The 16,132-nt window shown below is 42.7% G+C and overlaps 2 protein-coding genes across 4 annotated transcripts in view; one reads left to right on the plus strand and one right to left on the minus strand.

The window, feature by feature from the left end:
- The window catches only part of PWWP2A (PWWP domain containing 2A), a 32,290-nt gene extending 31,380 nt beyond the window's left edge, over positions 1–910 (plus strand). Inside the window, exon 3 of the mRNA XM_085317871.1 lies at positions 1–910. This exon is cut by the window's left edge and continues 1,810 nt beyond it. The gene's annotated coding sequence lies outside the window, so the exon portion shown is untranslated.
- Positions 911–12,133: 11,223 nt separating this feature from the next.
- TTC1 (tetratricopeptide repeat domain 1) overlaps positions 12,134–16,132 on the minus strand; it is a 35,487-nt gene continuing 31,488 nt past the window's right edge. For all 3 annotated transcript variants that reach the window (XM_085317881.1, XM_085317882.1, XM_085317883.1), the window contains exon 8: positions 12,134–12,791. In XM_085317881.1, the coding sequence (XP_085174007.1) occupies positions 12,658–12,791 (134 nt within the window). In that variant the 3' untranslated portion in view covers positions 12,134–12,657. The remainder of the gene's footprint in view (positions 12,792–16,132) is intronic.

The raw sequence follows: 16,132 nt of genomic DNA on the forward strand, positions 1-16,132 counted from the left end.
AATTTGTTCTACAGTGCTCTTCCTTCTCACCATAGTAAGAAGAGGATCAGCAGTCTGGTCCTGTCCATGGCCTGAGATTTGACTAGAATTTAGAACGATTGAGACATCTGATGTGAAGAAAGGGAAAATGAGTTGGTGTAGTGAGTTGATGTGCTAGCCTTTTACCTCTGGAGACCAAACCCCAATCGTATTGATAATGAACTAGGGTCTTGGCCTAAGAAATAGTGCTTTTATCCACACATACACACATGCATGCACACACACACASACACAGAACAAAAACAAAAAAATGCCACCAAACAGCATGGCTCAAAACCGTTTCTGCTCAGGAAAAAGGCCCAGGACTGTAATAGCAGGGTTATTGCACATTGGGATTGAAAGTGATTGATGTTGTAAGTAGAAGCCAGTAGTGCCTGCCTGTGTGACATCTGACTCTTATCTCGTGCTCTTATTCCCTCACCTTCACGAGCACTTGTGCACAGCAGCTGAAATATAAAAAACACTTAAGAGAGATGCAGGTCTCTGCATTGGAGAATATGGGTATATAAGCAAATAGCATAAAAATAGACAAGGTAGCTAACTGTATTTGCATTTGTTTTCCGAGAAAGTATTGCAGCCATTTTGTTTGAAACCAGATTTTCATTTTGAAATGAAATTGTCAGGGATATTCTAATGATAGAGAATTAAAGTAATGTATTGCTTTTCACTTTTTTGCTTTAGTTGCTTAATATTTAAGCTTTGCTCCGTGCTACCTTCTTGTCTGTATATTGAATGGTCACTATGCCTCTTTCATTTTGTAGACTTGAATGAGGAAAATATGATTCACCTTTTAAGGTTTGCTGAGAAGTAAATGATAAAGAATGTTGTGTAACATTTATTCAAATAAAGCCTTGATTTTTTTCAGTGCTCTTTTAAAGGGAAATAATGTTGAATAATGTTTTTATGTCACAACTTTCTTGTTTTGTTAGTCCTTGACCCACAAGGCTATGGTTTATATTTAAAGTTTTTTTTTTTTTTTTTTTGAATTAAACAGAGATTAAACTGAGGCTACTAATCCACTGTTGGAAGTGCATCATCTGGACATATCTCTATCCAGCCCTGCGTTTCACCGCAGTGGCTAAAACACATCAAGTCCTCAACAAACCAGATATTTTCCACAAGGAGCAGGAAAAAGCTTTCCTTTTTCTTCCTGCATTAATAGCGAGAAAAGATTGCATGTGCTCTGTAGAGGCAGATGCAAAGAAACCGCGACGGCTCTGACGCGTGGCTGCGATGAGAGGCACTAAGGCCGCTCGAAAGGAGGCAAGTGGATGTCATGGTAAGAGGTTGCTCCCGCTTCGGGCGCGATTGCAGCCCCGACCGGGGCCGCCCGGCGTGCCGAGAGCTCGGCCCGAGCGTCCCGTCCCGTGGCGCTGCCGCCGCCGGGAATCCGATTGCTGCCGCGCCGGCAGGGAGCACAGCGCCGCGGGAGCACGGCAGCCGCGTCGCGCCCTGCCTGCTGAGCTTCGCTTTGACTGGTTTTCACTTGTTATGTTAACGGTTTCGGACAAGTCTGTCCGCTGCAGGTAAGTGTAACAGGATATTTGTCCGTTTAGGTAGGAAGTGCCGCGCGCCGAGTGTCGTCAACTCGCGCCCGTGCGTCAGGACCGGAGCGCCTCCTGCCCGGCGGGCTCTGTGGGGGCTGCGTGCGCCTCGTAAATACAAATAGCGTTTGTGTGGGTTACTTCCTCTTGCATTCTTACTACTTTAAAGAAAAGGTATCTTAATTTTACTTGAGCCCTTAGGTTAAACAACAAATAAGCTGCTTAGATAAATTTGAGGAAATTCTTATTTCAAAGAAATAATTGTCTTTTGTTGTGGTTTTTTTGAGGATTATGGTAGCCAGCAGCTAGCAGATGATACAGAAATACCAGCCCTTTTATGTAAGTAAGGTGTTTTGTTGCAGTGACCTGTTRGCAACAATTAAAAGCCGCAAGTCAAAAGAGTGCATGTATGCAGTCTGTGGCAACTATTATGTTGGTGCTTTCATGCTTTTAAAATTGGTTTGATGCCTGCTATAACTGTGAGCAGAATCTCCATATCTGGTTTTTGCTTGGAACAGAGATCCAGCATATTGGTTTTTTCTTTTGCTTTAGAGGGTTGTTTCTAATCTTGTCCAGATTACAGGAACTCCCATTTTCTCTCTCTCATTATTCGTTCCTTCTTGCAGCAGTTCCTTGGGAATTGGTTATTCTCATTAGGGTTTGGTGAAGAGGGAAAATCCTGCTGAAATGTAATTGCTCGCTAATGACTTTTCCTTTGTGAGGTTGTGCTGGTGGCGGCGTTTCTGCACGGCTGTGGCACCCTCAAGGGCCCGTCACCACGCACAGCTCAGAGGGCGGCAATTACTCCATTGATTCATCTTCACTCCAGTAGTCGGGGTGATGAAAGTATAACAGTAATCCAGCCTTCAGCGATGAAGCCAGCCCTGCACAATACCACGCAGTAATAGTGTTTACTGCTTCCCTGAAGCATCAGAAGGGTGGTACTTAATGAGGGCAAAAGTGCACGGCGTCCGCTGCTTACGGCAGCTGCTGGTGCGGGAGGGTTTTGCGATAACTTGCCAGCTAGAAGATGAGGGACACGTACAGCGAAATAAGGTTTATTTTTAGGGTGAGAGTAATGGGMAGATTCCTTAAGGAATTAGGTAAAAATGAGTAGCAGAGAGATGAGGCAGTAAATTCGGCTGTTGCCACACGCTCGTCGTTATTAGGCGTTGCACGGTGGWGCGCGTAGTGCGAGGCTGAAAGTGGTGGTCTGCCCGGAGCCTCATCTGCCATTAAGAAAGTCATGCAAGGGGCTACGCTCAYATTAGCTTTGTGCTGCCTGTTGTTGTGCTCGGCTAATTCTCCTGACTGACAATATGAGGGGCTGCTGTGACTTACGGGATGAAGTTCTTTCCATGCTTTTGTGCTGGATAGTTGGGGACACAAGATTGGAACGATTCTCTGATGCATAAAATGGCTGCAGTTGGGCTTTGCAGGGAGCACCCATAACGCAGCGGAGGATCTGGACCATTTTAAAAAAGCAGCTCATCCCTCTGCTCAATCAATGGCAAAGTAATGCTCAAACTGCCAAATGCTAATGAGTGTGCAAGGAGACTGTCAGCAGAATGACAAAGTAATATCAGCAGGCCTCCAAGCCACTGCAGGGATGGTAACAAGCCAATGTGAATATTGCTTTGGTATCAACTGCCACTCACTGTTGTCATTTTTTCCTGTTGTTCACTTGTCCTCACTCAAGTCCTTGTAAATGCATTTGTCACTCTCCATCTCTGTGCAGCAAAGGCTGAGTGGAGTCACAGCTATAGAAAGAAAGTGCTCCTTGTGGTTCAGCACATACTGGATGGYGGGAGAAAAAGAAACATTTTGCTTTCTCATTCATGCAGTGCTAGCAGCATTTTTTATTTGCATTTTGTAGTCTGTTTTTATGGTTTTGTTCATGTTTTTCCCTTGCATGTTTCTGTAGGTTTTGTTTTTATTTACTCATTGTGTTTGGAGCACAAGTCATGGGCTGAAGTGGGCAGACTCTACCCCAGTGCATAGTTTTGGGCGTATTCTGAATTTGGGGTAGTTTTTCAAAGCCAAGCAGGGATATCTGTAACTTTGAAATCCAGAATTTCAGCTAAGAGCTCTCAGTCTAACAGCTTAGGGACTTGAATTTCTAAATGTAGTTGTCTTGCTCATTGAATATTAAACTGAGGCTGTTTCTACTTGCTGCTTGATTCAAACATTTAAGTATTCTGAGCCGTCAGAGAAAGGGACTGGGACTGTTGTTTCCAGARTGTAAAAGGACTGTGCTAAATATAAGATCCCAGAAATACTAATACTGTTCAGATAGATATGAATAATCCTTTTGTGATTCAGTGGGTTTGCTCTGTTTACCTTTAAAAAGGTAAACATTGCAAATGAGCCCTGGGAACAGAGACTGGCTGAACCATACATTTTTATTAATATGCTGAAACAATATCAAGAGCCATTAGTTGCATTTGGCTTAGTAAACTTGCTACTGGCTCCATGTCTCATAGCCTCAGGTGTATTTTTGCGTGGACCAGGAACATACAAGCACATGGGGTCCCAGAGAGAACGGCTGCTCAAAGGGCTAGGGGACAGGTCTGCAGCGGTATTCAGTGCTGCCTTAGTGCTTCCAGCCTCCTCTTTTCTCCAAAGTTTCCAAATCCTCCTTTTTCTTTTTTTTTCTTTTTTTTTTCACCCATAGAAAAGTGCCTCAGCATGAAATGCCACACRCACGTGAGCTAATGGAAATGTGTCAGGCCTCCCAGAGATAAAGCAAGATGCGGTTGTCAAAAGCTGCGCTCAAGCGCAATTAGCTGAGCAGAGCCCGGCAGCCCTGCTGCCTCTCCGGGGGCCCATCCTGGCGCCCGGCATGTGCCATCCCACTCCCGGAATACACTGAAGGAGCTACTCCAGCAGCTGGCACAAAGCTGTTGACTACACTGGATAACACTGTCCCCGTCCCCTGTCCTCCCCAACAGCTCGCTTAATTGATGCATCAGTGTGCAGCAAGGGTGGTCTGGTAACTCCTCCAGCRTTTCCACGCCTTGGGCCGTACCTGAAGGACAGGCTGTATTTTGCATTCCAAAGTTAGAACTGGAAAAAAAATGTCCAATAATGCATCAATATTTATAGCAGATTAATGGGCATGACTAACATCTGAGGGCCTAGAAGTCTCTCTTACTGCAGTTGGCTGCTGCTGAAGGCTCATGTTCTTGGTCAGCGATAGTGTGAGCACCACACACAGGCAACCAAATACCAGTGCTGATCCAGTCATTAAAGTACTGGTGAAAGGCGTGGTGCAGGCAGTAATACCAGAATCCTGCTTTTTTTAGGCTAAGAACACATCCAGTTAACAGTCTCAGTGGAATTAAGAGAGGCTATTTCCACTCTGTTCACTTAAGAACACTGGCTTTGTAGATCTCCTTCTCGAGGACCACCTGCTAATGAGAAATGGTCAGGTACGGATATCCCTTGCTGAGCCCAGTGTTGAGCCATAGCTGCAAATGGTGAAGTTTCCAATTGAAAAGATTACCACTGAACATGCAGAACCAGAAAAAGTGGTTAATAGTTTTCAGCTGTTTTAAGATGTTTAATCTATAAATGACTTTGCTCTGTCAGGGTAGGCTGTAATGACTCTGGCTTAATGCCACAGCAGCCGAGAGCCTGACAATTTACTGTGCCTCGGGAGACTGTTTCTTTGACAAACAGGCTAACCAGAGCCTCTGCTGATAAAAGATACTCCCTAGCAATTACATCCTTCCAAGCAGGAGGCTGCACAACTTTAAGCTGCTAAACAAGAAAACGCTGGGGTTCTTCCAAACAGGGAGAGCAGGTGAATGACCAATGTATTAATGCTGCAGTGTGCCCACACACATCTTACCTGGTTTTGAAAAGATGTGGTACGCTAATATGATTGGTTCKTGGCTGCAGCAGCCTGCAACAGAGCTTGGCTGTTGCAATAGTCTTTTGGGAATACCACAGCTAATTAAAACATAGGAACTGGTGACCAGCAGCTTCTCCTTTCTGTACTACCTGTGCTAGTCAGCAGGAGGTAGATCTTAAGGAAGTTTTGTGCTGAAACGTGCTAATCAGGGAAGGATGGATTCAGCTTCAAAGCTTGGTGCTTTATGAAATCCTAAATATTACAGTGAAATGAGCTGAGAGATATTTCAGATTCCTGCTTAGTAGATATGAGACAGGGGATCAGCAGCATTGCGGGGTAAGTCATGGGCAGAATATGTGAGGACTAGGCTGCTGCTCCTGGTGGTAGAGTCTTGCCTGCTGCTGCATTGCTCAGGACTGGTGTTGCAGAAAACAAGTCTCACAACATGGATGAAAGTTTGGGGAGGAAGGTGATGCTTGTTTGTTTTCAGAGATCATAAATCCCCCAAATTCACTCAACGTGGTGAAGTTGAGGGAACAGCAGGTGCTCTGTTCCTCTGAAGGCCAGGTCTTAGGATGCTTGCAGTCAGAATCCCAAATTACCTGAAAAAATGCATTTGGCCAAGCAGTCCTTCCCAGAATCACTGTGTTCCAGTGAATTTGCCAAAGCTCACGAGATTCAGGGTGCCTAGGTTTTAGATGCCTTGAAGGCTAAGCTGATCTTGTAGGCCTGATTTTGTTCTCTAGGGGAAATAGGTGGACTTGGCTTTTCTGGTTACTGCTAATTTGCTGCTGCATGGGATAGCCTCCTTTCCTTTGGACCTCTTGCCCTCTATGCTGTGGACCAACTTACAGTACCTGCCTTGGCCATCAGCCCTTAGGTAACCAAAGACAGTGGGGAGGCAGCTGGGTCTGATGCGGGTGCAGCTGAGCTGCCTGTGAGTCTGCTGTAGCAACCACTGGCTAATGGTCACATATGCAGATGGTCTAAATCGATAGCTCCTTGCTCAGGAAAGYTGTTAATTTGCTGGCTGAGGAACCAGTACCAGAGGAACTGGGAAAAGGGGGAGGAGGAAAAGCAGGAGGCAAGGCAGGATTGTGGCTCTGCTGCCCAAAACACTCAGTGATGACAAGAGCATCTCTGCAGGATGGAGGATGAGAAAACCTTTTCACAGGATGGGTGCAGGGTCAAAGGGGTRCTACTTGAATAGCAGGATTGGTGCTCCTGGTGTGGGGGGTAGCTTCTGTTGATCTGTAGTTTGACTAGATGGGCGGTATCGGACGTGCCAGCAGCGTGGATCCTCCCCAGGCTGGGCTGTCGTGCTCGCTGCTGGGGTGCAGCAGGATGCCGCAGGAGGCAAGACCTCCCGGGGTACCCCGAAGCCCGCAGCAGTGAAACTTCTTCAACTGAAAACAAACAGGAATTGGCCAAGGTTTGTGGAGAACTTCCACGTAGCTGTTTGGACAGCTGCACTTTGTCGAGGAGTCTGTAAGACAGGGCTTTTTCGGGGATAAATAAAGTGACAGTGTTTGCCTTTTCACGAACCTCGGTATAGACCTTAGAGTATTCTGAAACATTACTTTTGGCAGCCCTGCCGCTCTGCCAGYGCAGAGCGTATTCATCACCACAGCATGTAGCACAGGAAAGCTCAGGGCTCCGTGTTGGGTTGTGAGAGCAAAAATGCAAGCTACAACCAGGAGGCTGGGTGACTTACAGAGCCCTGGCGAGCATCTGCTGCTGGGGATCAGTGCAGGAATGAATACACTTCAGATTACTAAGTATGGGAGACTACAAGGACTCTGCACCGAAATTTCTAATACCTCAGTGATTCTTCTGATCCCTTGAATAAATGAAGACAGACTCTGAAAATGACCCTATTTCACCGTACGCTTTGGATTTATGGCCTGCAAACCCTGTCCTACAGGGTCTTGCCTGGGTTTTCTCTGGTCAGCAGCATGAARCACCTCCCTCCCCGCCACGAGCCCTGCTGGGGGCAGTGAGCCTGCTGGTGGCAGGGCTCTTGCTTCTCAGCGGTGAAGGTTTTATTCTAACCCCAACCCAGGTCTGCTGGAGGAGGGAAGCTGGCTTGATCGGTGGTGGAGAAACAGAGGACAGAGGGTGAAGACTTCTCTCATGGGTATCCTGCTCCCATCACACACGAAGGGAGGAGGTAACAAAAGCAATATAATCCCAAATGTAACGTTGCAAATAGCTTGCACTGAATTATCAGTGAATACAAAGAGGTTTCTGCTTCCTTTTCATACTCTTAATCTTCCTGTACAATAAGGTTTGCACAGTCTTACTGCTGAGAAAAAATACAAGCTTTGGAGTAGGGTAATGTAGCAGAGTGACGTAAGCGACTGGACTGGCAGTTACTGGGTATTACCTATTCAAAAGGGTGGAGTAGGTAAGGGAGAGAACAAACAGCAATTTCAGAGTTAAATAGCTCTTACTTCTAAGAGATTGACAAAGGAAAATGCAGATTTCTGCAGTTGTTGGTAAGGAATGCTTAAGAGGGGAAAAAACATGGCTAGCAAAGGTAAGGACAACGGAGGAGAAATTTTAATCCATGAGGGACAAAGGACGTGCAGAGCATGCAGCGGGCACGTTACTCTTGCTGGCTGTAAGAATACTGAGATGCAAGTATTCAATAAATATTTCTCAGTTTGAAGTGAGTGGGCTGATGCATTTGTCATTCTGTTAGTACCCGGGCAAAGTAGTAATCATAATTTTAAAGGAAAAAGCACCAGATATTTCACCTAAAACAGCCATTTGGCTCACCCACATTAATACATGGTGCAATACAGAAATAAGATCAGCGGAGCAAAAGAGGACAGACATGAAGACCTAGGTAACTACAGGCTGCTTAGCCTGACAGCAGGGAGAGGAATCTGAAAGCAGTATTAGAAATCCATCAGTAAAGATTCATCAGAAACAGACCTTGTCATTCAGCCAGGCTTAGTAAGGCTAAATCTAGAGGTGCATTACCTGGTATTGCACTCCATAAGCAATGTTTACAGACAAATATCTACAATATAAAATAAATGATGAACATATGGATTAAGATCGTCTACCTGACAGATCTCGAACAGTCTGTCACTGTCCCTCACACAGGGATGTTTCCAGTGAGATTCTGCTCAAATCACTGCTCTCGGCCTGGTTAACACTTTCATCAAGTGACTGCAAAGCAAATCTAAAGTCACTCCCGATCACACTGGGAAACAGCRGGGTGGCCAGTCCCACTGAACGACCCGCATTGCTCGGTGAGCTGGGCCGATCGACTGTAACTTAATTTTGCACTTAGCTGCATTAGCACAAGTAAGAAGTACGGTCTGTACCTACAGGGAAGAGGGGTATCATCTCATCTCTGAAAACRGGTAACCTAGAAAAGGCTTTTGGAAGGTCTGAAACCTGGCACATCTGTTGCCAAAAGGCTTTACATGGTCTTTGTGTACTCCATAAACAAAGGAGTAAGTGAGCATGTTGTGACTTTGCGTAGCAGCAGGGGGGCAAACCTCAGCCCCGGATCTGGTGTCCTTTCCTAAAAGTCAAAAAATGGCAGGTCTAAGCCATGAAAAGTAAGGCAGTGCTGGAGAAAGCTCCTCTAGGGACAGACATAAGCCCTGTCTGTTCAGCTTACAGGGAAAAAAAAAAAAAGAAAAAAGAAAAAAAGACTAACAGGCTATTGCTATGCAAGTATATCCATGGAGATAAAAATGCCAGATACTATATTTTTTTTTAATTTTACAGAGAAGCAATAGGAAGGAACAAAGGCTGGGAGCTGAAAACAGACAACTCAAAAGTGGAAAAAAGGCACATGCTTGTTAAAAACAATAAGGGTGAGTAACGGTTGGAACAAATTACCAAGGGACGCGGTCAATTTAGCATACTCACATTTAAAAGATTAAGTGTTTCACAAAGCATTTTTTCCTATTAGAGGTTGTACACTGAACATGTGTGATTCAAAGCACCTGAGCAACATGGTGGATTTGTGGCCAGTCACAGCAGGAGGAAGTACCAATTACCTTTCTGTAGACAGCTGTGCTAGCTAGTATAGACTGATTAAAAAAAATACTCTTAAAGAAAAGCAAAATAAATGCAATCGTTCAGGATTTGGACAAGGCCAAAGGACTTCTTTCAGGCAATTAATTGGAATTTTAAAATAGAACAGAGCTTGCTATAATGGTAGATAACACATTTCAGAGCTTTCTGTTCTAGCCAGAGTGGCATTTAGCATAGATATGACCTATAGATTTGAGTCCTCAGTAATGGTGTGTCCAATTTTCAGTGACACTAACCTGCCTCTTTCACACAACACAATTAGATTACAAACACAAGTGTGAAAAGCGAATCAGCTGCAGTCCCTCAGCTTCATTTGTTCTTCCCTGCTGGATGCCTGATGTGGACCTATGGCTTTAAAATGAAGGGAAGTTGCACACTTTCCTCAACAGAGTGTGTGCATATCAGGTAGTAATTCCAAAAGTTTTGTTGTGCCTTTCTTTTCTAGAATAAGGTAACCAGCTTTCACCCAAGAAGGCAAACATGCAGCCCTCCAAGCTTTTAAAGGTACAAAGCAGGAGTGGAACAGGAGGAAAACTTCCCTGAACTCATTTGTGAGACAAAGCAGCAGATCGCTAGGTCACTGGCTGTAATTTTGCACAGCAGCCCTACTTTGGTAAACACACACACACACACAGCAAGTAAAGATAGCAATTGGCAATAAGCAATAAAAGTATATAGAGAAAGTATTTATGTTCCAAATGGTTCTATTTACGTATGTTCTGTGGGTGTGAAAACTGCCGTTGAGTACTGCAGTGAACGTGGCAGTGCTCAGACCTGAGCAGCCTCRCATTCAGTGATGCAGAGAGACTACTGCAAGTGCTGGTAAACAAGACACAAGCCTACCTGAGCTCCCTTCCCTGCCTGTCGGGCCAGGTGGAGAGTTAGCTAGCAAAGACTCAGCAAAGAGTCTGCTCCAGGCACAGACACTTTTTTTCTTCCAGGGCCAGCCACTTACTCGCTCCCAGACACCACAGAGCCTGCAACAGCAAGAACTGTGACGTCTCTACCCATCACATGCTGAAGTAGGAGCTCTAGGGAAGTATGATTCAGACATACTTGAACAGCTCCTCACTTTGAGCTCTAGCCAAGCTTATGAGCTCCAGCTGAGCGCTGCTTCTGCTCAGGGCTCCTTTGGAGCAGCTGGGACATCTCTGCTCCCTASTGCTCCAGATTTCAGGAGAGATTATTCATAGTTACGCTAGTCCCAGGACCCTGCCTGACCTAAGAAGCCTTTCTAGCATCCAAAGAGCAGGGTGGTTGCATARCTGCCAGCTCAGAGCCTGCTAGTTAGCCTACCTGGAGCTGCATGGCCTCYTGAGTGTGAGCAGGCTCCTCTCCTAGCACCTTCCCTCATGCCCTCATTGCCCAGCTACCTCAGCCCTCTGCCTTGGCACTGGGAGTCCAACACACCCAGCTGCTGGCTTGGAAACAGCTCTCCAGCAATTGCTGTGCTCTGGTTGTGCTGAGGAGCAAAATATATCTTAAAAACCTCTCCTCCACTTACCTACCAGCTTGCCCAGTCTTTCTTAGTAAAGAAAATTTGGCCTTGCATGGTAGAAACCTATCTAGTAAAGCATGACAACAATTACATCTCAGCACATGGAAATCATAGAGGCTGTTTTCTGTTATTTAGTTAAATGACACTTCAATTATGCAGAAGATGTGAAAGTCTGCACAGGTTTTGCTGTGAATGACGGCCTCTCTCTCTCTCTCTCCTTTCAATAATGGCATTTGAATTCTTTTAAACATATTACCTGCAGACTTGATATCTAGTTTACAAATTATCAGCCAACTATACAGTAAAAAACTAAATGCAGCAGGACAAGAGTTAAACAGCAACAGTTTTATCAGCCTCCCATGTCTGCCCAAAGCAAAGAACAACAGCACAAAGAACTGTTCCCCCTCAACAMACCTTAGCTTGAGAGATGCCCCTTTCAGGCATATCAGTGTAAAGACTCAAGGCACGCAACTGCTAAAAATTTCAGCCCTTAAGTACATAAAAGAGTTCCTGAAATAAATTTAAGATGACAACTAATAGCCAACAGGCAGCTACCACTAATTATTTAATTAAATCATGTTTTAAAACCTGCACAGAGAAAACTGAAAAAAAAAWGCCTCRAACAAAGATTTCAGCACTGGTATTATTAAAAAAAAAAAAAAAAAAAAGCAGCAGTTACAAAAGATACTGTTTTTCCAAAATCTGAAGGACCAGCTTSAGCACCACATGTATAAAAATATTTCAAAATTCTCTGGGTCTAGTACACTATGAAGATCATTTGCAATCGATGTTAATGTCACTTGTTTTCCATTATGAATATCTGCATATGATTGAATCTCAGACAAGCAAATTCCAACAATTTTATGGTACCATTACAAAGTATAAGTACTTGGTACATAGCTTGTCTGTCATCTTCAGAAAAAATAATAAAGAAAAACTCTGGTGTAAGGGTAGCCTCAAGGTTGATTCACTGATACTGCTATAAACAAAACAAAAAAAAATAAGTAAAAAAAAAAATCAAATGTCTCAAGTGTCTTGCAAATTTGTTATCTGTGAGTAGTTATAAGCAATTTTAACAACAATGCCACCATAGGAAGGATTCATATGAGGTAAGAACTTCACAAACCAAACCAGCAGAAGTATCAAGCCTTTATTACAAAGAAAAGTATTCCACAGAAGAGGCTGGCTTGCTTGCATGCATGCTGTCAGTCATATTCACCTGCTAAGTGTGAAGAAGTGCTTCTGCTAGATTCATTAATTCCCCAGGACACTATTAGGCTTTGTATTTGGCTACAAGTGCATGGGTATTTTGATTCAACTGAATTGCTTGCTAGAATTTTGTTGCCAGCATTGAATGAGCCAAAGAATGAACTTGTCTGTCAGGCAAGCCAAACACCACAACAGGGAATGGGGAGCAGAGGAAAAAAAAAATAATAATAATAATAAAAAATCACACACTGGACAAAGTTATCACTAAGAGAAGTCAAATGACTTGCTTTACATCCACATTGTAAGTAATTCCACAAGCAGGTAAATGAATATGCTCGAGTCTATCTTTGCTTGGATAGATTGATAAATATTTGCAGAATCCTTTCACTGATACATGCAAGCACCTGGTCAGGAAGCCTGAAAGCCAGCAGAACTAGACTCAATTCATGTTATCTGTTGTTATTGGGATTTTGAACAAAATTAATGGAATATGAACCAGTTGATGAATCCTGTTTTATCTGGAAATTTTCTGTTGATAAGCCAAATGGGCGGAGAACCAAATTCCCAAGATCCTTCAGTTTGCCTACAACAAAAAAAGAGAAATAATGTGTAAGTAAATAGGCAGAGGGAAAGACTCCACTGAATATGCCCAACTACACAGTTCAGCTGTAAAAGGTTAAGGTAAGTGCTGTGGAAGTGTCTCCAGTTTGTTAAATACTCAGGCTCTCAAGTGAATTAAAGAAATTCTAACTGTGATATAGTAAACTTTTAACTTTGGAGTTGAAAACAGATCCCTTCACCAATCCTGAATGGTCCATCAGGCAGCCCTGCCAAAGACTCAGGGTTGTGGCTATCTAGAAGTGTCTGATTTCCTCAATCACAGGCTCTTGACGTGAGTTTCATAACTCATAACAAGGCACTGCTCTCCCACATGCTTAACCCTGGATTTAACCTCTGATAACTGCCAACACTCAATTTTCAAATGCAAAGTTTTCAGGTCCTACCATTTTCAGTGTAGCTATAGGTCTGTAAACATTCAAGTGTAACTGCCCAGTTTCCTAGACTTCCAAAATAAAGTGAAAAAGAAAAGCTTCAAACTCTATTTGTAATTATTAAAATCTCCTTTTACATGTGTATATTGATATAAGGAAAAATAAAACTAAATCTTCCACGCAAATTCATTTGCACCTGCAGTTATATTTGAAGTATATAGTAACATTACAGCCATTTTGCTTGCAAAAACCTTGGCACATGTTTAAAGATATGGCATCATGAATTTACCTTCAAAACTACAACTCTCTAGTTAATTTATCACTGTTAAGAGTTCTAAGCAATCACTATTTAACAAGCATCGTTACATTTATATAGGGTATGACAGTTAATAAAATCTAAAGGCCTCTATTGATATATACTAGAAAAGCTTTCCGACTCTTTAAATACAAGTCTTGCTACCACCTAAATAAGGAGGATGACAAAAAAGGAAAATCCTTTTTTTTTTTWWAAAAAAAGAAGTCATCTCTATACAGAGATGATAGAGTAGATAAACAGAATAGATAAAATGTATGAAATTAAACAAGAAATAGAGGTTGCTCTAAACAACAAATTAAACAAGAAGCTTCAACGTTGACTGAACACTGGCTAGCTGAGCTGCTGGCATGACACAGCAAAGATGAAGGAAGATGGWTGGTTTTCAAAGGAAAGCATTATTTTCCTCCTGGCTTTGATGCAGAATTGTAGACTAATTCCCAAGGAACAAAGAAGAGAAGTTTGTACAAGTTGACGCCAGCCCTAGTTTTGCATCCACAGGCTACATACATYTTCCGAGAAGTCTTCTACTGTTACTAGATCTTCAAGACAACAGATGCTGTTTTGTAGGGAGTTATGTGTGCACATGGAGGGGGAAGAGCAACAACATGGAAAGCTGGCATGGAGCAAGCCCAGTTAAGCCCCTAATGCAGTCACAGTCATGGAACTAAAATGTGTAAATGCCACACCTATTCCTACTTCTATATATACACGCTTTCTGTAGACCAGCTCAGTTATGAAACGTGTTCTACATTATTTTAGACATCTTCTCCTTTGAATACATTCAGAGAATTTAGAAGTAAAGAGCAGCCTCATCTGACACATTAGAATTTAACTGCAAACTAATACAAACTCCTACCACATATATATATACACATATATATATATATACATATATATATATATACATATATATATATATATATATATATATATATATATATAAAGCTTCCAAGACAAATTCTCCCTTGAAGCTGCCTGTTTCTGCCCAGCAGTGCAATTGTCACTACTGCCATTTACTAGGTTTCTTCACTACAACACACAGAACACTCAAAATTTAATTAGGGCTCTGTTACTAAGCCATACAGAAGCAGTAACTTCACAATAATGATGTAGAAGTACAGAAACATAAGGAGCAAAGTCCTACACAAGTCCTGTACAAAAAGAGACAGGCAGTATTTACGCTATACAAATGGAGTACAAAGGGATCAAGCGATTTGCCTCGCATGACACGGCCAGCCTGTGCCCGTGCTCAGAACAGAAATTGTATCAAAGTCTTAACTTAGCCAACTGATGCAAGAGGTAAGGGGCAAACTGTCTRGCAACAGCTAACCCGGCTTGAACACCACCACAATAAACCAAAATATACTATTKCTTCAATCACCTCTGCAAGAGTTAATTGGGGCAGGGGCACCTTTTTTGAATACAGATTCACAGAAAATACATGAAGACAGCTGAGAGAAAAAAGAATGTAAGCCTTTTTAATCTAAAGAAACTCAGAACTGCATAAAGAAATGGTTATCATTACCATCACATTTTTAAGTATGCCAGCGTAATTAAGAGCTTGTGTTAAAGTGCAGGTTCACAACTGAGTTTGAGATTTGTGTAATTATTTTAAAGCAAGACTAATCTTTGGAGGATCAAAATGGAAATTTCTGCAGGAAACAAACACACACAACCTTAGTCAACAAAAGCAATCAATTGGTAGAACAGTATTTCTTTTCAATTTGATTTTTTCCTGTTTAGATTAACAGATGAAGTGGTCAGTGATTTGGACAAGGTCATTCCAGTGAGTGGCTCAGCTAAAATTAGCTTTGTTGCACCAGTCTTTTTAACCTATGCTATATTTAAGATAAATGAACTATTAAGCCAAGCTGGTAATTTTTACACTGCATCCAAAAAACATTTTKGTTATAGAACTGTAAAGCTCTTCAGAGCATCTCTATCATTGAGATGAATAGTTGCTATGTACTTTTGGACAAATGATTGGTCATTGCTTAGCTTCAAGCTTTGGGGTGAGATGAGTCTTTGTCCAGCAGTGGAAGAACCCTGGCAGAATCTGGCATTCCTAGAGCCAGTTGTAAACAGTTTACAAGTTATCCAAGCCTTGCAGCTGGCTCAGGAGCAGGCAGACAAATTTGCCTGTTTCAGGAAACAGTGAAAGGTCTCTTCTAATCAGAGTTAGTATGATGGCTCCTTTCCGGTCATACCAGAGTCAATAAACACAGAACAACTGTTTCAGTATTCTTGCTTGCAGCTAGGCCCGTTCTTTGGGGGAGGCTAAAGACTGTGTGTTATATTTTTTACTATATTCTTCATCTCACCCAGCTTTGATTGAATAATTAAACAATACAATCATAGGTCACTTCCCTATTCAATCATTTAAATCCACATACAGCAACATCTTTTGGTGCAGCCACATTTATTAAATTGTTAATGAAGCAGAAGAAAGCCTTGCCTTTTCCAGGAACAAGAGCCCAAAGCACTGCTCCTGCTGCTTCGAGCACATAAACCCATCATTGTAGGAAAGCACTGTTTCCTCCTCCCCCACTYGCCTTTCATCCCTAAATTAAGATTTGTAGTTTAGTCCACTCTCCTCCCTTCTTGGCCCTCCCCCCC

Source organism: Rhea americana, unplaced genomic scaffold (genome assembly GCF_003343005.1).
Source record: "Rhea americana isolate MKP2758 unplaced genomic scaffold, rheAme1 scaffold_51, whole genome shotgun sequence".
Taxonomy (NCBI): domain Eukaryota; kingdom Metazoa; phylum Chordata; class Aves; order Rheiformes; family Rheidae; genus Rhea; species Rhea americana.